General features: G+C 50.8%; 1 protein-coding gene across 1 annotated transcript in view; it reads right to left on the reverse strand.

Annotated features, from left to right (window-relative positions):
- Positions 1–2,993: 2,993 nt before the first annotated feature.
- The window catches only part of LOC123760095 (uncharacterized), a 63,022-nt gene continuing 43,088 nt past the window's right edge, over positions 2,994–22,927 (reverse strand). The window contains exon 4 of the mRNA XM_045745561.2: positions 2,994–3,322. Coding sequence (XP_045601517.2) covers positions 3,107–3,322 — 216 coding nt within the window. The 3' untranslated portion in view covers positions 2,994–3,106. The remainder of the gene's footprint in view (positions 3,323–22,927) is intronic.

Here is a 22,927-nt window from a genome sequence, read left to right on the forward strand (position 1 = left end):
TAATGACATAATCTCAGATGCAATCTTTCCTGAAGGGTACCAGGTGATACGAAAAGAGAGGACACAGAGACAGGGAGGGGGAGTAGCACTCCTAATAAAGCGGAAATGGAAGTTTGAAGACCTGGGAAATCGAGTTACCAATGAGTGCACAAGCTTCATACATGGAACTCTGACAGTAGATGGGAGGAAGATTGTGATCATGGTAATCTACAATCCCCCACCAAACAGTAGAAGACCCAGGCAGGAGTATGATGACAACAACAAAGCATGTATAGATGAACTGCAGAAGGCAGCAACACTAGCCCACAGAATGAGAGCGAAGCTGCTGATCATGGGGGACCTAAATCATGGAGAGATAAATTGGGAATCAAGGAATCCCCATGGAGGGGATGAAACGTGGGGAGCAAAATTAGTAGATGTTATAGACAGGAATTTCCTGACACAACATGTGAAGGAAGACACAAGGGAAAGAGGAGGAGATGCACCGAGCCTATTAGACCTGATTTTCACCCAGAACGTAGAAGATATCGAGAATTTAGAGCATGAAATACCTCTAGGGGCCAGTGACCATTGTGTCCTAGTCTTTGACTACATGATGGAATTCAAAATTATGACCATGGGACAAGAGATCTGGGAAAGGAGAGCTGACTACAGGAAAGGGGACTATATGAGGATAAGGGACTATCTGGGTGAAGTGCAGTGGGAGGAAGAAATTAGAGGAAAAACAGTCCAAGATATGATGGACCTAGTCATACAGAAATGCCAGGAGGCCGAAGAGAGATTTATACCAACGGTAAAGGGAAAAAATAAGAAGGAATATAATAACCCATGGTTTAATAGACAGTGTCAGGAAGCAAAAATGGCCAGCAGGCGGGAGTGGAGGAAGTACAGAAGACAAAGAACAGAGGACAACAGAAGCAGATACAACAGAGCTAGGAACGATTACATTAACATAAGACGAACATCGGAAAGGGACTATGAGAACGATATTGCAATCAAAGCGAAAAAACAACCTAAGTTACTACACAGTCATATAAGAAGAAAAATGTCGGTGAACGACCAAGTGACAAGACTAAGGAAGACAGAGGGGGCATATACTGAAACTGACAAGGAAATCTGCGAGGCACTGAATGCCAGTTTCCATGGAGTGTTCACTACTGAGCCTGAGCAGCTCCCATTGTTGGAAGGGGTTACCCTAGATGAAAGACTATCAGATATAGAGGTGACAGCAGAGGAGGTAATGAAACAGTTGACAACTCTAGATGCAACTAAAGCAGTTGGACCAGACAAAGTATCACCGTGGATACTAAAAGAAGCAGCACAGGCCCTCAGCGTGCCTCTGGCAATGATCTTTAATGAGTCACTTATGTCAGGAGAATTGCCCAGTTGCTGGAAGAAGGCAAATGTCGTGCCGATCTTCAAGAAAGGAGATAGGGAGGAGGCACTTAACTACAGACCTGTATCACTGACAAGCATCCCCTGTAAAATACTGGAAAGAATAATTAGGCTACGACTGGTTGCACACCTGGAGAACATTAGGTTTGTGAACAAACATCAACATGGGTTCTGGACAGGGAAATCGTGCCTAACAAACCTTCTGGAATTCTATGATAAAATAACGAGGATAAGACAGGACAGAGATGGTTGGGCAGACTGCATATTTCTGGACTGCCAAAAAGCCTTTGATACAGTACCGCACATGAGACTGCTGTTCAAGCTCGAGAGGCAGGCGGGGGTGGGGGGAAAGGTCCTAGAATGGATAAGGAACTACCTAACAGGAAGGAGCCAAAGAGTTACGGTAAGGGGCGAGAAGTCGGACTGGCGAACAGTAACAAGTGGAGTACCACAAGGATCGGTGCTGGGACCAATTCTATTTCTTGTATATGTTAACGACATGTTTACAGGCGTAGAGTCCTACATGTCGATGTTTGCGGATGATGCAAAGTTGATGAGAAGAGTTGTGACAGATGAGGATTGCAGGATCCTCCAAGAGGACCTGAACAGATTGCAGAGATGGTCAGAGAAATGGCTACTAGAATTCAACACGAGCAAATGTAAAGTTATGGAAATGGGACTAGGAGATAGGAGACCAAAGGGACAGTACACAATGAAGGGGAACAGCCTACCTGTAACGACGCGTGAAAGAGACCTGGGGGTGGACGTAACACCTAATCTATCTCCTGAGGCACATATTAATAGGATAACGACAGCAGCGTACTCTACACTGGCAAAAGTTAGAACATCATTCAGAAACCTAAGTAAGGAGGCATTTAGGGCGCTTTACACTGCCTACGTAAGGCCAGTCTTAGAGTATGCCGCCTCATCATGGAGTCCCCATCTGAAGAAGCATATAATGAAACTGGAAAAGGTTCAGAGGTTTGCAACGAGACTCGTCCCAGAGCTACGAGGGATGGGGTATGAAGAGCGCCTGAGGGAACTGTGCCTTACGACACTAGAAAGAAGAAGGGAGAGGGGGGACATGATAGGAACGTATAAGATACTCAGAGGAATTGACAGAGTGGACATAGACGAAATGTTCACACGGAATAGTAACAGAACGAGAGGACATGGATGGAAGCTTGAAACTCAGATGAGTCACAGAGATGTAAGGAAGTTTTCTTTTAGCGTGAGAGTAGTGGGGAAATGGAATGCACTTCAGGAACAGGTTGTGGAAGCAAATACTATTCATAATTTTAAAACCAGGTATGATAGGGAAATGGGACAGGAGTCATTGCTGTAAACAACCGATGCTCGAAAGGCGGGATCCAAGAGTCAATGCTCGATCCTGCAAGCACATATAGGTGAGTACATATAGGTGAGTACACATTCCTAGGATGCAGTCTATTGCAGCTGTCTAACTTAAAGGGACCTACTTACTGCTTAGTGAACTAGTGCATCAGGTGATGGAAAGTTTAGCCATATCTTCCTGTGTGTGTATGTGCTTGTTTGTATGTATATGTATATTACATGAATATGTGTTTATGTGTGTGTTCTAATGTGTGTTTAGAGTTGTATTCAAACAAAATTTGACTGACATGTAATGTAAACATTACAAAAAATTAAGTAAAAGTCTTTGAAAAAGCTCTCATTGTTTGTGGTTTCCTGATTATAACTGTGATTTTGGTGACAGGTATTTAGTCATTATTTTGAACTGCTTGTGATCCATGCGGGACAGGTCGAGCAGACCTTCTTCCAGGGTGCAGAAGTCAAATGTGGTGTGGACCTTGTAACCTAGACGAAGAAGCATTTTCTCCACGCGTGGGTTGGTCATTATTAAAGAAGTCATTTTGAATCCCTGCTTGGTGGCAATGATGACACTCTTCTGAAAGTCGAAGAAACAACGATAAAACTTAATTATATATTATTTAATTTGTTTAACCTAAAGGTATATTATCAGGCGATTTATTACTCTTGTTTGCGAGCTAAGAAAACGTCATTTACATTTTTATCTTATGGTTTACCTCAATTTGTTTTCCCTGGATCATAATTAAAAAATAGCTTTTCGACCGTGTACCCAACTGCGCCTGGGTGAACGGTGAGACAGTTAAGTATCCCTGCCATGTCTTTTCTATTTGCCAGAGATAAAATTTAGGCCATATTCTCTCTTACGGAGTTTGTGGGCTGAGGGCGCTGTTCTCTACACCACACTGTGAGTCAGTACTCGTACTAGTAAACCTTAGCTATTTACATACCATTAACTCTTCTACCACTAACACCGTCTCAACTGGTTCATCGCTCACATCAACTTATTTACTTCTATCATTATCTCATCTGGAACACCTCTCACATCAAGTCTTACAATTAACACCATCTTAGCTGGTTTATGACTAAAATCAACTCTCCTACTAATGACATCATCTAAGGTAATTTACTTACCACATTATCTCCTTTACCATTAACATCAAAATAGGTTAGGTGCTAGTAGGGCCTAAGGAGGATGGTAAACTAGTGGTATACTCCACTTACATTTTCACGAGAACTATTAATATACTCGTGACAAGGTATTCTAGAGAACGTAAGAACAGCTAGGACTAAACCTGAAAAGTAATAGATTATCGCATCAAACTAACACAGGCCGAGATCAATGATGCATTGTATGCTGCTCATACTCTACAACAATACTGTTGCCCGTTTTGTTTTCAAAATCTCTATAATGGAGTATACCGCTCTTTAAAATTACATTTTATCCAAACTGATGAGCCATCTATTCAGCACACAAGCACTTTATTTATCCCAAACAAAGTCTCACAGAACATTTTATATATTGCCACAGATTTATTAGTCAACGTTGCGTCCTTGGGGAAGTTAAAAGGTTAATCTTCAAAGAAGCTTAACTCTACAATCAAGTTGGCTCATACCTAATTAAATCCACCACGCTAATGCCTTGATTAGACCTTTAGTTTTGGAATTGTACGATTTTGGTGCCAGTTGGCGATAATCCAGGTGTTGACACTGACTATACCACATACAATATTCTAGTTGCATTTCCCCCTAATACTCATAATAAAAATCTAGGCGCTATGCTCCTCGCATTCCTGGAATATGTCCATTATAAATGGGGGACACCTTTTTATGCCAACTCAATAAATTTGTCTGCACAACGAATCAAGGGTCTCGATTATAATTAAATTAATATCATGTCTCAACTGTTTATTAAGAGATCTCTGTGTCTCCAATGTTAGTGGCATGTTCTTGAGTTTGACTTAATTAGTTCTTATTAGAAATTAGAATAATAAAATATGACAGAACTTGAAGAAATAGATCGTCCAGTTAGAAAGAAATTCTAACATTTTTAGTAAACTATATGTGTGAGGGGATGGTTCACCAGCTCACTTACAATAGTGCTCTTATGCCTGTGGAGGCCAGTACACTCGTTAAGTGCACTTGTTCAGTGCGCGAACTGGAGTTTGGTAACCAGCAACCGAAACATCTAGTGTTTGGGCTCATGTGAGACCCCCAGTCATCAGCATTCCAGAAATGTTACCCTGGCCGGGGTAGCACGACTGTGGACCGAGATAGAGCTGATAGCATCATTCTATTGTATGGCTTGGAGCTAGGGACTCAAGATTTGTGCGGGAATCTTGGGAGGCCTGGGACAGGGTGGCGCGAGCTGTGGGCCTACCGCGCCAGCCACTTGACTCGTCGTCATGGCAACAGCCACCATCTTAGTAAACATCTAGAGCCGCCATGTTAGTCGGTCATCTTGAAGTTACCCTAGAGGCCATGCTACACCGTCGCTGATTGGTTAAGAGGGGTAGGCCGCTGAGTGCCTCCCTCTCATTGGTTATTTCGAGGAGGACGCGGGAATCGTCAGTGTCCTTCCCTCGAGACGTTATTCTGAACTCAGGCGCCACTGTGTCCTCACGCTCCCTGTACTCATTCGGCCAAATTGAGTATAGGGCATTATTATTCTCTGCTTAAGTCTACCACCCGCCACCTAGTGCGCCGCCACTTATACCATCTACCGCCACCTACCACCGCTGTGAGCCAGCCAACCACCGCAGGGTGGTAGCCGCCGTCCCCTCTGAGCGCTGGCAGGTGACTGAGGGAGCGCAGCTCCTGGCGGCGGAGGACCCTCCCAGAGTGAGTGAGGACCGCCGGGCAAGGCGGAGCATGGAACAGCCCAAATCGGGGGAGTCCACTCTCACAATATGTAGAGAGCAGATAGATGTTGGAGGCAAACATATTGTGTGGTTATTTTTGTTTATGTGTTTAAGGGGAAACATTTTTATTGGAGTGTCAATGGGTAGCAGGTTTGTCTTTGGGGAAGAAGTTGCTGAGAACTTCGAAGCCAGCACAGAGGGAGTAGTAGATGAGACTCCAAGATAGTGGAGGAGAGGACCTCGAGCTGTGAGGAGAAGCAGTGAAGAGGAGTGTCAAGTGCTTCTGTAGAAGTGGTGAAGCACAATAGTTGCTCGAGGAAACTTCATGGTGTAGCATGAAGTTATATATATTGTTATATTATAGTTATATATATATTGACTTCTTGATGTGTAGTGCCTCGCAGACGTCCAGCCGTCTGCGAGGCACTACACATCAAGAAGTCAACACCAGCAATCAACAGCCAATTAATGCACAACTATATTCTACCCACTTCAAGACTCCGCTCCAATATAGAAGCATCAAGAAATATGGACCAATAGACTTTCGACAATTACTTCCATTCAATACCCATTGTTTCGTGTTCTGTCTTGTGTTGGAATTTAATACCCATTGTTGAAAGTTCGTTTTTCACCTCATCCACCTCACCCAAATGTAGATATAAACCTCGAAGATGTGTAAAGCTCTATTCAGTTTCAGTTGTGCGTTTTCTGCTCGGGCGGGATATCCCGAGGTGGGTTTGGTACTGTGTGACATGCTGCGGGTCCCTGTGGGGGATGTTTATGGTGTTGAGCTGGTGTCTGCCCGTAGAGTGGCTGTTAAGCTAACGACAGAGGAGGTATATAGGGCGTTTTTACGTCAGTACGAGTGGCGGACTTTGCCCCTGCCCGAAGGTGCGGGCACTGTGACTGTCTCCGATCGCAGTGGTGCCATCACGTATGTAAGCGTGCATGGGGCGCCCCTGGAATTTCCGGAGGGACTGCTGAGGCGTTATTTCGGTCAGTTTGGGGCGGTCGTCAGTGTGCGGTTGCACCTGCTTTCCTCGGGTCCGCAAAAGGGTGTGCGGTCAAATATTCGCACCCTAGGAATGAGGCTGCGGGCGGACATTCCTTCTCAAGTGAGGCTTCTGGGGTGTTCTATTCGAGTGTTTTATGCTCGCCAGCCCCGTATGTGTTACCGGTGTGGCCTCTTGGGACATCAGGCTGCTATGGTGCTCTGAACCTGCCGTCGCGCCCGTCAACCTCTTCTGTGAGGAAGATTTCCCGCCGCTCCCTGTGGAGGAGGACTCGTTGGGTGTGGACGCCGCTTTGGCTGCTGCCGTATCCTGTGTGTCGCCTGAAGTGTCTCCTGCAGATGTCGCCCCTCCTCCAGAGGCTGTGTCGCCTGTTGCGGTTGCCTCTTCTCAGGCGGTTGTGTTGCCGTCGGGTGTTCGTCCTGCCCCGGTTGCTGTCCCTGGATGCTTCCGTGGTTCTTCCGGCTCCTGTATGCACGGCTCCCCCGTCTTCCTGTTCTCCGTCTGTGGTGCCTGTCACTGCACCGTCGCCGTGTGCCCAGGATGTGCTGGGTGCTGGGGTCGCTGTGGGACCTCCTACTGTGCTCGACCTGGTTCCCTGTGTGGTTGAGGATGCTGCCGTCCTGCGGAGGGCGTCGGTTCGCCCGGCTTGTGTTGTCTGGGTCTCTGGGTCGACATCCGGCTCTGATGATGTGAGGCCGGTGCCCAACCCAGGAAACAATTTTAGGTTGCCACAACGTATCTGGAAAGTGTTGGAAAGTAGGGGCAACGTTTGTTTTTACGCATTAAATGCGTAATTTTGTGTGGATGTAAATAATTTTCTGAAACGTATCGCACGAAACGTTGGCTAAAAAAAAAATGAAACCTTGTGGCAACCTTAAATGTTTCATATACGTAGTTTTTTATTGCTGTTATTTATATAAATGTAGAAATATAAAAGTATATTTCAACATTTAGTAAAAAGAAAAGATCATAAAGGTTAATTCATCATTTTTATTCATTTTTTTAAGAAGAGCTCGAGGAGGAAGGAGGCGGAGATCGAGGAGGAAGGAGGAGGAGGGCGAGGAGGAAGGAGGAGGAGGGCGAAGAGGGAGGAAGAGGAGGAAGGAGAAGGAAGAAGGAGAGCCAGGAGGAAGGAGGAGGAGGAGGGCGAAGAGGGAGGAAGAGGAGGAAGGAGGAGTAGGGCGAGGAGGGCGAGGAGGGCGAGGAGGAAGGAGGGGGAGGGTGAGGAGGAAGGAGAAGGGCAAGGAGGAAGACGAGAAGGACGAGGAGGAGAGCGAGGAGGAAGGAGGAGGAGAGCGAGGAAGAGTAGGGCGAGGAGGGAGAGGGAGGAGGCGGAAGAGGTGTAAGGAGGAGAGCGAGAAGGAAGGAGGACGAGAAGGAATGATGGGGAGGAGGAGGGAGTAGGAGGTCGAGGAAGGAGGAGAGCGAGGAGCAGGAGGGCGACGAGGAAGGAGGAGGAAAGCAAGGAGAAAGGAGGAGGAGGAAGGAGGAGGAGGAGGAGGAGGAAGGAGGAGTAGGACAGCGAAGAGGAAGGAGGAGGAGGCGAGCGAGGAGGAAGGAGGAAAGAGGAGGAGGGCGAGAAGGAAGGAATAATATTTCGAGGAGGAGAGAGAGGAAGAAGGAGGTGGAGGAACAAGGAGGGCACGGAGGAAGGAGGAGGAGAGCGAGGAAGAAGGAGGTGAAGGAAGAAGGAGGGCAAGGAGGAAGGAAGAGGAGGAGGGCGAGGAGGAAGGAAAAGGAGGAGAGCAAGGAGGAAGAAGAAGGAGGAGGAAGGAGGAAGAGGGCGAGGAAGAAGGAGGAGAGCGAGGAGGAGGAGGAGGAGAACGAGAAGGAAGCAATAGGAGGTCGAGGAGGAAGGAGGTGGGCGAGGAGGAAGGAGGAGGAGGAGAGCAAGGAGGAAGAATTCCTTCTTCCTCCTGAATTCCAGAGAAGAGGATGAGGTCGAGGAGAAAGAAGGAGGTCGAGGAAGAAGGAGGAGGAGCGCGAAGAGGAGGGAGGAGGAAGGAGGAGGGTAAGGAGGAAGGAGGAGGAGGGCGAGGAGGAAGGAGGAGGAGGAGAGCGAGGAGGGAGAAGGGCAAGGAGGAATGAGGAGGAGGGCGAGGAGGAAGGGCGAGGAAGAAGGAGCTAGGCCGAGCGAGGAAGGAGGAGAAGGGCGAGGAGGAGGGAGGAGGAGGAAAGAGGAGGGCGAGGAGAAAGGAGACGGGCAAGGAGGAAGGAGGAGAACGAGGAGGAAGGAGGAGGAGGGCGAGGAGGAAGGAGGAGGAGGGCGTGTAGGAAGGAGGAGGAGGGCGTGGAGGAAGGAGGAGGAGGGCGAGAAGGAAGGAGGAGGAGGGCGAGAAGGAAGGAGGAGGAGGAAAGAGGAGGAGGGCGAGAAGGAAGGTGGAGGAGGACGAGAAGGAAGGAGGGGGAAGGAGGAAGGCGAGGAAGAGGGCGAGGAGGGAGGTGGAGGTCGAGGAAGAAGGAGGGCAAGGAGGAGAACGAGGAGCAGGAGGGCGTCAAGGAAGGAGGAGGAGGAGAGCAAGGAGGAATGAGGAGGACGAGCAGGAATGAGGAGGAGGAAGGAGGACGAGGAGGAAGGAGGAGTAGGAGGGCGAAGAGGAAGGCGGAGTAGGAGGGCAAAGAGGAAGGCGGAGTAGGAGGGCGAAGAGGAAGGAGGAGGGCGAGAAGGAAGGAATAGGAGGGCGAGGAGTAAGGAAGAGGAGGGCGAGGAGGAGGAAAGAGGAGGAAGAGGGAGGAGAGCGAGGAAGAAGGCGAGGACGAAGGAGGAGGAGGGCGAAGAGTAAGGAGGAGGGCGAGGAGGAAGGAGGAGGGCGAAGAGAAAGGAGGCGGGCGAGGAGGAAGGAGGAGGAGGGCGAGGAGGAAGGAGCAGGGTGAGGAGGAAGGAGGAGGAGAGCGAGGAGGAAGGAGGAGGAGAGCGAGGAGGAAGGAGGAGGAGAGCGAGGAGGAAGGAGGAGGAGAGCGAGGAGGAAGGAGGAGGAGAGCGAGGAGGAAGGAGGAGGAGAGCGAGGAGGAAGGAGGAGTAGGAGGGCGAATAGAAAGGAGGAGGGCGAGGAGGGAGGAAGGAGGAGGAGAGCGACGAGGAAGGAGGAGGAAAGCGAGGAGGAAGGAGGAGGAGAGAGAGGAGGAATGAGGAGTAGGAAGAGGAGGAAGGGGGAGGAGGAGGGCAAGGAGGAGGAGGGCGAGAAGGAAGGAGGAGGAGGAAAGAGGAGGAGGGCGAGAAGGAAGGTGGAGGAGGACGAGAAGGAAGGAGGGGGAAGGAGGAAGGCGAGGAAGAGGGCGAGGAGGGAGGTGGAGGTCGAGGAAGAAGGAGGGCAAGGAGGAGAACGAGGAGCAGGAGGGCGTCAAGGAAGGAGGAGGAGGAGAGCAAGGAGGAATGAGGAGGACGAGGAGGAATAAGGAGGACGAGGAGGAAGGAGGAGTAGGAGGGCGAAGAGGAAGGCGGAGTAGGAGGGCGAAGAGGAAGGCGGAGTAGGAGGGCGAAGAGGAAGGAGGAGGGCGAGAAGGAAGGAATAGGAGGGCGAGGAGTAAGGAAGAGGAGGGCGAGGAGGAGGAAAGAGGAGGAAGAGGGAGGAGAGCGAGGAAGAAGGCGAGGACGAAGGAGGAGGAGGGCGAAGAGTAAGGAGGAGGGCGAGGAGGAAGGAGGAGGGCGAAGAGAAAGGAGGCGGGCGAGGAGGAAGGAGGAGGAGGGCGAGGAGGAAGGAGCAGGGTGAGGAGGAAGGAGGAGGAGAGCGAGGAGGAAGGAGGAGGAGAGCGAGGAGGAAGGAGGAGGAGAGCGAGGAGGAAGGAGGAGGAGAGCGAGGAGGAAGGAGGAGTAGGAGGGCGAAGAGAAAGGAGGAGGGCGAGGAGGGAGGAAGGAGGAGGAGAGCGACGAGGAAGGAGGAGGAAAGCGAGGAGGAAGGAGGAGGAGAGAGAGGAGGAAGGAAGAGGAGGAAAGGGGAGGAGGAGGGCAAGGAGGAGGAGGGCGAGAAGGAAGGACGAGGAGGGCGAGGAGGAAGGAGGAGGAGGGAGGAGAGCGAGAAGGAAGGAGGAGGAGGGTGAGGAGGAAGGAGGATGACGGCGAGAACGAAGGAGGAGGGGCGAATATGAAGGAGCAGGAAGGAGGAGGGCAAGTGGGAAGGAGCAGGGCGAGGAAGATGGAGGAGGAGAGCAAGGAGGAAGACGAGGAGGAAGGAGGAGGAGGAGAGCGAGGAGGAAGGAGGAAGAGTAGGACGAGGAGGGAGAGGGAGGAGGCGGAAGAGGAGTAAGGAGGAGAGCGAGAAGGAAGGAGGAGGAGGGCGAGGAGGAAGGAGGAATAGGGCGAGGAGGAAGGAGGAGGGCGAGGAGGAAGGAGGAGGAGAGCGAGGAGGAAGGAGGAGGGCAAGGAGGAAGGAGGAGGGCAAGGAGGAAGGAGGCGTAGGGCGAGGAGGATGGAGGAGTAGGGCGAGGAGGAAGGAGGAGGAGGGCGAGGAGGAAGGAGGAGGAGGGCGAGGAGGAACCCAGCAAACAATTTTAGGTTGCCACAACATATCTGGAAAGTATTTGAAAGTATTGGAAACGTTTGTTTTATCGTATCAGATACGATATTGTGTGTGGACTTAAATAGGTTTCCAAAACTTATAACCAAGACATATGTATCTAACACTAATTTGAGATGTTGTGGCAACTTTACACTCCTAACATGAGTCATTCATAATCCATTCATATACCAATATGAATCTCTTATGAAAGGTTTGAGCCAATAATCTGAACCCTTTTTACATCTTTGCGTTTAAAGTTAAATTTCTTGAAATTAAATTATATTTTATATTATATTATTTTTATTATATTTTATATTATATTATTATTTTCAATTTAAATATTAAAACCAATTTAAGGGTAAAAAAAATCTAATAATTTATATTTCTTTTATTATTTACTAACAATTATAATTATTTACTAACGGAGAGAGGGGAGGCTGTACGGCAGAGAGTGGCGGCTGTGGCGGACAGTGGCGGCGGTGGCGGATAGTGGCGGCGGGCGGACAGTGGCGGCGGCGGGCGGACAGTGGCGGCGGGCGGACAGTAGCGGCGGTGGCGGACAGTGGCGGCGGGCGGACAGTGGCGGCGGTGGCGGACAGTGGCGGCGGTGGCGGACAGTGGCGGCGGGCGGACAGTGGCGGCGGGCGGACAGTGGCGGCGGGCGGACAGTGGCGGCGGGCGGACAGTGGCGTCGGGCGGACAGTGGCGGCGGTGGCGGATAGTGGCGGCGGGCGGACAGTGGCGGCGGGCGGACAGTGGCGGCGGTGGCGGATAGTGGCGGCGGGCGGACAGGGCGGCGGCGGGCGGACAGTGGCGGCGGGCGGACAGTGGCGGCGGGCGGACAGTGGCGGCGGGCGGACAGTGGCGTCGGGCGGACAGTGGCGGCGGTGGCGGATAGTGGCGGCGGGCGGACAGTGGCGGCGGTGGCGGATAGTGGCGGCGGGCGGACAGGGCGGCGGCGGGCGGACAGTGGCGGCGGGAGGACAGTGGCGGCGGGCGGACAGTGGCGGCTGTGGCGGATAGTGGCGGCGGGCGGACCGTGGCGGCGGTGGTGGACAGTGGCGGCGGGCGGACAGTGGCGGCGGCGGGCGGACAGTGGCGGCGGCGGGCGGACAGTGGCGGCGGCGGGCGAACAGTGGCGGCGGCGGGCGGACAGTGGAGGCGGCGGGCGGACAGTGAAGGCGGCGGGCGGACAGTGGAGGCGGCGGGCGGACAGTGGAGGCGGCGGGCGGACAGTGGAGGCGGCGGGCGGACAGTGGAGGCGGCGGGCGGACAGTGGAGGCGGCGGGCGGAGTGTGGCGGCGGCGGGCGGACAGTGGCGGCGGCGGGCGGACAGTGGCGGCGGCGGGCGGACAGTGGCGGCGGCGGGCGGACAGTGGAGGCGGCGGGCGGACAGTGGAGGCGGCGGGCGGACAGTGGAGGCGGCGGGCGGACAGTGGAGGCGGCGGGCGGACAGTGGAGGCGGCGGGCGGACAGTGGTGGCGGCGGGCGGACAGTGGTGGCGGCGGGCGGACAGTGGTGGCGGCGGGCGGACAGTGGTGGCGGTGGCGGACAGTGGCGGCGGTGGCGGACAGTGACGGCGGTGGCGGACAATGGCGGCGGTGGCGGACAGTGGCGGCGGTGGCGGACAGTGGCGGCGGTGGCGGACACTGGCGGCTGTGTCTGGCGGGCGGTGGCGGGGTCTGTGATGAGTGGTGGCGGCTGGCGGTGGTGGGTGGTGGCGGCGGTGGCGGACAGTGGCGGCGGTGGCGGACACTGGCGGCTGTGTCTGGCGGGCGGTGGCGGGGTCTGTGATGAGTGGTGGCGGCTGGCGGTGGTGGGTGGTGGCGGCGGTGGTGGTGGGTGGTGGTGGCGGTGGCGGCGGCTGGTGGTGGCGGCGGTGGTGGTGGGTGGTGGTGGTGGCGGCGGCGGCTGGTGGTGGTGGGTGGTGGCGGCGGTGGTGGTGGGTGGTGGTGGCGGCGGCGGCGGGTGGTGGGTGGCGGCGGGTGGCGGCTGGTGATGGGTGGCGGCGGGTGGTGGGTGGCGGCGGGTGGCGGCGGGTGGCGGCGGGTGGCGGCTGGTGGTGGGTGGCGGCTGGCGGCTGGTGGTGGGTGGTGGCGGGTGGCGGCTGGTGGTGGGTGGTGGCGGGTGGCGGCTGGTGGTGGGTGGTGGCGGCGGGTGGTGAGTGGCGGTGGTGGGTGGCGGTGGCTGGTGGCGGGTGGCGGCTGGTGGTGGGTGGTGGCGGGTGGCGGCTGGTGGTGGGTGGTGGCGGGTGGCGGCGGGTGGCGGCTGGTGGTGGGTGGTGGCAGGTGGCGGCTGGTGGTGGGTGGCGGCGGGTGGCGGCTGGTGGTGGGTGGCGGGTGGCGGCGGGTGGCGGCTGGTGGTGGGTGGCGGCTGGTGGTGGGTGGTGGCGGGTGGTGGCGGGTGGCGGCTGGTGGTGGGCGGCGGGTGGCGGCGGGTGGCGGCTGGTGGCGGCCAGCTGGGACACACCCTTCTCCACTGTAGGTCTGAGTACAACTAACCATATGTCTCTCTCACCCACCAGAACAGTGTTGCCAGCTTGCGCTCTCAAAATGTTTCCTTCAAAGATTGTATATTATCTTTGAACAACAAATTTGATTATCAAGGAAATAATGCATATATTATTGTCACATTAATACTGTGCAATATCTTATTACATTCCTGCTAAATAATTATAATTTGAAACAGGACAAAAAATCCCACATATATATAAAAACCAACATTAGAGATCACGAGGCCTAGGCCTCGCCTGTGACCACACATCCTGCCTCCCTGGCCTGCTACACTCACACACCTCACACTCTTAACTCTCTCATAATCACTCTCACTCTCTTACTCTGTCACTCTTACTCTGTCACTCTTACTCTCTGTCACTCTTACTCTCTGTCACTCTTACTCTCTGTCACTCTTACTGTCACTCTTACACTCTGTCACTCCTACTCTCTGTCACTCTTACTCTGTCACTCTTACTCTCTGTCACTCTTACTCTCTGTCACTCTTACTCTCTGTCACTCTTACTCTGTCACTCTTACTCTGTCACTCTTACTCTGTCACTCTTACTCTCTGTCACTCTTACTCTCTGTCACTCTTACTCTCTGTCACTCTTACTCTCTGTCACTCTTACTCTGTCACTCTTACTCTGTCACTCTTACTCTCTGTCACTCTTACTCTGTCACTCTTACTCTCTGTCACTCTTACTCTCTGTCACTCTTACTCGGTCACTCTTACACTCTGTCACTCTTACTCTGTCACTCTTACTCTGTCACTCTTACTCTCTGTCACTCTTACTCTCTGTCACTCTTACTCTGTCACTCTTACTCTGTCACTCTTACTCTCTGTCACTCTTACTCTCTGTCACTCTTACTCTCTGTCACTCTTACTCTCTGTCATTCTTACTCTCTGTCACTCTTACTCTGTCACTCTTACTCTCTGTCACTCTTACTCTCTGTCACTCTTACTCTCTGTCACTCTTACTCTGTCACTCTTACTCTCTGTCACTCTTACTCTCTGTCACTCTTACTCTGTCACTCTTACTCTCTGTCACTCTTACTCTATCACTCTTACTCTGTCACTCTTACTCTCTGTCACTCTTACTCTCTGTCACTCTTACTCTCTGTCACTCTTACTCTGTCACTCTTACTCTCTGTCACTCTTACTCTCTGTCACTCTTACTCTCTGTCACTCTTACTCTCTGTCACTCTTACTCTGTCATTCTTACTCACTCTCAGTCACCCTTACCCATTCATACTCACTCTCTCACTCTTACTCTCATACTCTTACTCTCAATTACTCTTACTCTCAATCACTCTTACTCCCAATCACTCCTACTCCCAATCACTCCTACTCTCAATCACTCCTACTCTCATTCTTACTCTTACTCTTACTCCCAATCACTCTTACTCTCAATCACTCTTATTCTCATTCTTACTCTCACTCTTACTCTTACTCCCAATCACTCTTACTCCCAATCACTCTTACTCTCAATCACTCTTACTCTCAATCACTCTTACTCTCATTCTTACTCTTACTCACTCTTACTCTCAATCACTCTTATTCTCATTCTTACTCCTACTCTCACTCTAACTCCTACTCCCAATCACTCTTACTCCCAATCACTCTTACTCTCAATCACTCTTACTCCCAATCACTCTTACTCTCAATCACTCTTACTCTCAATCACTCTTACTCTCAATCACTCTTACTCTCAATCACTCTTACTCTCACTAACTCTCAATCACTCTTACTCTCACTCTAACTCTCAATCACTCTTACTCTCATACTCACCCTAACTCTCAATCACTTTACTCTCACTCTTACTCATTCTGTCACTCTTACTCTCACTCTTACTCTGTCACTCTTACTCACTCTCAGTCACTCTTACTTATACTCACTCTTACTCACACTTACACACTCTCTGGCACTCTCACTCACCTTCATTCACTCTTACTCACTCTTACCCACTCTCGCTCACTCTTACTCACTCTAGTTAATAAGAACACGCCAATATAAGACAACAAAACGTTTTCAGATTCGTTCTCACCACTTTCCAGCAACTTTTAAAATTTATATAAATTATCTTAGGGAATAATACATAAATTATATATTTAAACATGATATTAGTGTTTAGTGGAATGCATAAGGAGTCAAATTGTGTTAAAAAGAGCGATTTTTAGAAAATTTGGAAAACTACTTTTTTTCTGTTCATATTATAACTAAATGGATTTTAAAGGTTTCACTCAGCCAATATATATCATTCACAATTTATTAATGTATTTTACAAAAAAACACCATAAATTTTATATTTAAACATGTAAAAACTATTTGTTTTACATTTGGAAGAAAATAATTGTAGAAAAACAATTTATAATTAAACCTTTGTGTTTGGATTTTTTGAGTAAAAGTTTCTCAAAGGCTCTCCTGCACCATTCTCAATGCAAATCATTCCCACACCTATGGGAAGAGATAGGCGAACGTTGTGTAGATGATTTGTGTTTGCTGGGAAGGAGGAGGAGGGCGAGGAGGAAGGAGGAGAAGGGCAAGAAGGAAGAAGGAGGAGGGCGAGGAGGAAGGAGGAAGAGTAGGGCGAGGAGGGAGAGGAAGGAGGCGGAAGAGGAGTAAGGAGGAGGGCGAAATGGAAGAAGGAGGAGGGCGAGAAGGAAGGAGGAGGAGGGCGAGAAGGAAGGAGGAGGAGGAGGACGAGAAGGAAGGAGGGGGAAGGAGGAAGGCGAGGAAGAAGGAAGAGGGCGACGAGGGAGGTGGAGGTCAAGGAAGAAGGAGGGCAAGGAGGAGAGCGAGGAACAGGAGGGATTCAAGGAAGGAGGAGGAGGAGAGCAAGGAGGAATGAGGAGAAGGAAGGAGGAGGAGGACGAGGAGGAGGAAGGAGGAGGAGGACGAGGAGGAAGGAGGAGTAGGAGGGCGAAGAGGAAGGAGGAGAGCGAGGAGGAAGGAGGAGGGCTAGGAGGAAGGAGGAGAGCGAGGAGGAAGGAGGAGGGCTAGGAGGAAGGAGGAGGAAGAGAGCGAGGAGGAAGGAGGAAGAATTCCAGGTGAGAGGATGAGGTCGAGGAGGAAGGAGGAGGGCGAGGATGATGAAGAAGGAGGAAGGAGGAGGAGGAGGGAGGAGAGCGAGGAGGAGGGCGAGGAGGGAGGAGGAGGGCGAGGAGGAAGGAGGAGGGCGAGGAGAAAGGAGGCGGGCAAGGAGGAAGGAGGAGGAGGGCGAGGAGGAAGGAGGAGGGCGAGGAGGAAGAAGGAGGAGGGCGTGGAGGAAGGAGGAGGGCGTGGAGGAAGGAGGAGGAGGGCGTGGAGGAAGGAGGAGGAGAGCGAGGAGGAAGGAGGAAGATTGCGAGGAGGAAGGAGGAAGACTGCGAGGAGGAAGGAGGAAGACTGCGAGGAGGAGGGCGAGGAGGAAGGAGGAGGAGGAGAGCGAGGAAGAAGGAGGAGGAGAGCGAGGAGGAAGGAGGAGGAGGAGGAAAGAGGAGGGCGAGGAGGTAGGAGGAGTAGGCCGAGGAGGAGGAAGGAGGTGGAGAAAGGAGGGCAAGGAGGAAGGAGAATGAGGGCGAGGAGGAAGGAGAAGGGCGAGGAGGAAGGAGGAGTAGGGCGAGAAGGAAGGAGGAGTAGGGCGAGGAGGAAGGAAGAGGTGGGCGAGGAGGAAGGAGAAGGAGGGAGAGGAGGAAGGAGGAGGGCGAGTAGGAAGGAGGAAAAGTAGGGCGAGGAGGGAGAGAGATGAAGCGGAAGAGGAGTAAGGAGGAGGGCGAGAAGGAAGGAAGAGGAGGGCGAGAAGGAAGGAGTAGGAAGGAGGAGAAGGAAGGAGGAGGAGGGCGAGAAGGAAGGAGGAGAAGGACGAGAAGGAAGGAGGAGAGCGAGGAAGAAGGAAGAGGGCGAGGAGGGAGGTCTAGGTCGAGGAAGAAGGAGGGCAAGGAGGAGAGCGAGGAGCAGGAGGGCGTCAAGGAAGGAGGAGGAGAGCAAGGAGAAATGAGGAGGAGGAAGGAGGAGGAGGAGAGCAAGGAGAAATGAGGAGGAGGAAGGAGAAGGAGGACGAGGAGGAATGAGGAGGAGGAAGGAGGAGGAGGAAGGTGGAGTAGGAGGGCGAAGAGGAAGGAGGAGGAGAGCGAGGAGGAAGGAGGAGGGCTAGGAGGAAGGAGGAGAAGGGCGGAGTAGGAGGGCGAAGAGGAAGGAGGAGAGCGAGGAGGAGGAGGAAGGCGGAGTAGGAGGGCAAAGAGGAAGGAGGAGAGCGAGGAGGAGGGCGAGAGGGAAGGAATAGGAGGGCGAGGAGTAAGGAGGAGGGCGAGGAAGAGGGCGAGAGGGAAGGAATAGGAGGCGAGGAGTAAGGAGGAGGGCGAGGAGGAAGATAGAGGAGGAGAGCGAGGAGGAAGGAGGAAGAATTCCAGGTAAGAGGATGAGGTCGAGGAGGAAGGAGGAGGGCGAGGAGGAGGAAGAAGGAGGAAGGAGGAGGAGGAGGGAGGAGAGCGAGGAGGAAGGCGAGGAGTAGGGAGGAGGAGGGCGAGGAGGAAGGAGGAGGGCGAGGAGAAAGGAGGCGGGCGAGGAGGAAGGAGGAGGAGGGCGAGGAGGAGGGCGAGGAGGAAGGAGGAGGAGGGCGTGGAGGAAGGAGGAGGAGAGCGAGGAGGAAGGAGGAAGATTGCGAGGAGGAAGGAGGAAGATTGCGAGGAGGAGGGCGAAGAGGAAGGAGGAGGAGAAGAGGAGGGGAAGAATAGCAGGGGTAGACGTAGTACAGGTAAGAGGGGGAGGGGGAAGAGGATGAGGAGTAAGAGAAGGGGGATGAGAAGGAAGGGGAAGAGGAGGGGGAGAGAGGAGGGGTTAGAGAAGAGGAAGAGGAGGGGGAGGGGGTAAGGGAAGGTGGGTAAGGAGGGGGGGAGGGGTATGAGAAGGGGGATGAGGAGGAAGGGGAAGAGAGGAGGGGCAAGGGAAGGAGGGATGAGAAGAAAGGGGAAGAGGAGGGGGAGGGGGAGGGGTAAGGGAAGGGGGATGAGGAGGAGGGGGATGAGGAGGAAGGGAAAGAGGAGGGGGAGGGGTAAGAGAAGGGGGGGTGAGGAGGAAGGGGAAGAGAGGAGGGGCAAGAGAAGGGGGGATGAGGAGGAGGGGGAAATGAAGGGGATGAGGAGGAAGGTGAAGAGCAGGGGGAGGGGTAAGCAAAGGGGGGGATGAGGAGAAAGGGGAAGAGAGGAGGGGTAATAGAAGGAAGGGGTAGAGCAGGGGGAGGGGTAAGAGAAGGAAGGTGAAGAGCAGGGGGAGGAATAAGCGAAGGGGGGGATGAGGAGGAAGGGGAAGAGAGGAGGGGCAAGAGAAGGGGGGATGAGGTGGAAGGGGATGAGGGGAGGGGTAAGAGAAGGAAGGGGTAGAGCAGGGGTAGGGGGTGATGGTCACTACGCGAGGGTATAAACACTGTCCCACCTGGGTGATGGTCAGCTGGCTACTACTGACCCTCGCCTGGTGGAGCCCACATCACAACCGTCGCTGCCTCACCAACCAGTGTTCTCTTAATATTAATTTAATTCATTCGTAAAATCGGAGATAAAGTTATGCAAAACATTATTATCTGATTCGTTATTTTTCTTGCTGTATTTTATGAAGATGAACACACCATAGTCATCTACCAAGACATGCCTGTTTAATCCAGCGCCCTAACACGTCATGGCAACTCTGTAGGCCTACAGTGTACATGCCCCAGCCGTCACACAGATCCTGTTACACTCCTTCCCCCATCTTCTCCTCCCTTCTTACCCCCCCCCCTCCTCTTCCCCTTCCTCCTCCTCATTCCCTTTCGCTTACCCCTCCCCTCTTCCCCTTCCTTCACACCCCCCGTTCTCTTACCCCCTCCCCCCTCCTTATCCCACTTCCCTTACCCCTCCCCCCTCCTCTTCCTTTTCTCTTACCCCTCCTCTTCCCTCTTTTTCTTAACCCTACTGCTTCTTAGCCCCCCCCCCGTTCCCTTACTTCTTCCCCCTACCCTCACTCCCTCCTCTTCCCTTTCCTTCTCATCCCCAAATTACACTCCTTCCGCGCCGTGGGAAGAGCCTACTTTCAAAATAGTAATAGAAAGTCTCCGAATGAAAAAGGCTGCCTATGATCCGACAATCCTAAGGCACATAATAGAAGAGCAAATGTATAGCATAGCAGTAGCAGGAGCCACCCACATCTTCACAGACGGATCGGTGGACACAGAATATGAGAGTGCTGGCGCTGCTCTTTGCACGGCCAGCGTACAGGCATATTGGAGACTGGGAGGACTAGTATCATCAACCCAAACTGAGCTGTTTGCCATACAACAGACATTCGCATATGTGATTGCACAAAACACTCAAAATGCAATCATACACACAGACTCAAAAGCTGCACTTCAAATACTAGGACAAAAACAGTGGAAAGATAACGTGGAAATAATTACCACCATTTTGTATCTTGGAGCAGTCGCTAAAGGCAAAGGACTCAACATAACTTTAAACTGGATCCCATCCCATATTGGAATCCCATTAAATGAAAAAGCTGATGAAATTGCTAAATTGGCAACTTGTCATCCAGTGATACATAAAACAATTCAACCCAGCCTAGAGAACATAAAAAACATCATCACCAAAAAACTCTCACATCTCAACAAAGCCCACCTGCACCAGAGAATAGCTGAAGGTTCGCCATCTGCAACATGGTATCTTCAGGCAACCAAATTAGAAAGGTTAAATATCCCAAGAGGAATCCACAGGGAAATAGCAGTTAGGTTATATAGACTACGTCTAGGTTACAGATGCAACTGGGAGATTGGTGAATCCCGACAGAGAGAGTGCATCTTCTGCCAAACTGTCACAGAAAAGCCATTACTTCACTATCTTCTGGAATGTGAAGCAACCAATGACCTTAGAAGAGCTTTAGGAGTTCCAGAATCATGCAGTGGCCACCCTGAAGCCATCAACACAGCCACTCTCCTGGTCACCAAAGGTGTTCAGCAGCTGGACACCCTCATAAAGACTGTGAAGCAGTATCCTCCCCCGCGATAACAGCTTGATGGTTAAATGCAAACTCAGAATACTGAGAAAAAAATAATTGTACCACTTACGGGCTATTCATGCCCGTGCCACCTCTTGGGTGGCTTAATCTTCATCATCATCATCATAAGCTCTATTCAGTTATAGTTCAGTTGTGTGTGTGTAAACTAAAGTCTTTGAAAATGTAATAAGTTTTACGAATCGCGCTCAAGTGTCGCGTCAAAAACAGCCAATTAATGCACAACTATATTCTACCCACTTCAAGACTCCGCTCCAATATAGAAGCATCAAGAAATATGGGCCAATAGGCCCTCTGCAATTACTTCCCACACATGGATAATTATAGCATAAAATAGTAAATATTTACAATGAATTAGTGAGACAAATGTGTTCCAATGATCCTACATAAATCGCCCTTTAATTGATCTAATGAAAAAGGATCTAAGTTATATAAACCGCTGCTAATGTTCAAATTATTTTGCTACATCGGATGGGCCAATAGGCGTCAAACTATCGACCAATTAGCCTAACGTCTATTGTGGGAAAGTTACTTGAATCGATAATTGCAAATAAAATTCGTCTTCATCTTGAAAAACACAAATTAATAAATGAGTCGCAACATGGTTTAACAAATGGCCGTTCATGTTTAATAAATTTGCTATCTTTTTATTCCAGCATAGTTGAGGCAGTTGATAGTGGTAAGGATTGTGATGTCGTGTACCTTGACATCGTATTGCACCGTATCAAAAGTACCATACATTGCACCGTATCAAAAGCAAAGCTTTTGATACGGTGTCACATGAAAGACTGATTAAAAAAATAGAGGCTCATGGTATTGGAGGTGCTATATTTATTTGGATTAGCGCATGGCTATTCCAAAGGAAACAGAGAGTTAGTATAAATGGGGTTAAGTCAGGGTTGGAAAATGTTGAAAGTGGAGTGCCTCAGGGCTCTGTCCTGGGATCTCTGTTGTTTATAATATATATCAATGATTTAGATTCAGGTTTGAGTAGCAACATTTGCAAATTTGCCGATGATACAACAATCGGCAGGGAAATTGACACGGAATAAGACTCACTATCACTTCAAGTTGATCTAAATAGGGTTTTGAAATGGTCAAAGGATTGGCAGATGCAGTTTAATGCTTATAAATGTAAAGTTTTGAGGCTAGGTAATGATGATAGAGTTACAAGATACGAGCTAGATGGTGTTGAGATTGTGAAGTCGAATTGCGAATGGGATCTGGGAGTTATGATAAGTAAGAATTTAAAACAAAAGGATCAATGCATGAATGTTCGTAATAAGGCAAATAGGACACTGGGATTTATTAATCGAAGCGTTAGTAACAAGACACCTGGTGTGGTTCTTCAGCTATATCTTGCTCTGGTCAGGCCCCATTTAGATTATGCAGTTCAGTTTTGGTCGCCGTACTATAGAATGAATATAAATTCACTTGAACGTGTCCAGCGTAGGATGACTAAGTTAATTCCCGAAATTAGAAATCTTTCATAGGAAGAAAGATTAACAAAGCTTAAATTGCATTCACTAGAAAGGCGAAGAGTTAGGGGTGACATGATAGAGGTTTACAAGTGTATGAATGGACATAACAAAGGAGATATTAATAGGGTATTAAAAGTATCAACATAAGAACAAAGGCAACTGCAAAAGGCCTATTGGCCCATACGAGGCAGCTCCTATTTATAACCACCCAATCCCACTCATATACATGTCCAACCCATGCTTGAAACAATCGAGGGACCCCACCTCCACAATGTTACGCGGCAATTGGTTCCACAAATCAACAACCCTGTTACTGAACCAGTATTTACCCAAGTCTTTCCTAAATCTAAACTTATCCAATTTATACCCATTGTTTCGTGTTCTGTCTTGTGTTGATACTTTTAATAAGAACATAAGAACAAAGGCAAGTGCAGAAGGCCTATTGGCCCATATGAGGCAGCTCCTATTTATAACCACCCAATCCCACTCATATACTTGTCCAACCACCGCTTGAAACAATCGAGGGACCCCACCTCCACAATGTTATGCGGCAATTGGTTCCACAAATCAACAACCCTGTTACTGAACCAGTATTTACCCAAGTCTTTCCTAAATCTAAACTTATCCAATTTATACCCATTGTTTCGTGTTCTGTCTTGTGTTGATACTTTTAATACCCTATTAATAACCCCTTTGTTATGTCCATTCAACCACTTGTAAACCTCTATCATGTCAAAACTAACTCTTCGCCTTTCCAGTGAATGCAACTTAAGCTTTGTTAATCTTTCTTCATATGAAAGATTTCTAATTTGGTGAATTAACTT

This window comes from Procambarus clarkii, chromosome 16, assembly GCF_040958095.1.
Source record: "Procambarus clarkii isolate CNS0578487 chromosome 16, FALCON_Pclarkii_2.0, whole genome shotgun sequence".
NCBI lineage: Eukaryota > Metazoa > Arthropoda > Malacostraca > Decapoda > Cambaridae > Procambarus > Procambarus clarkii.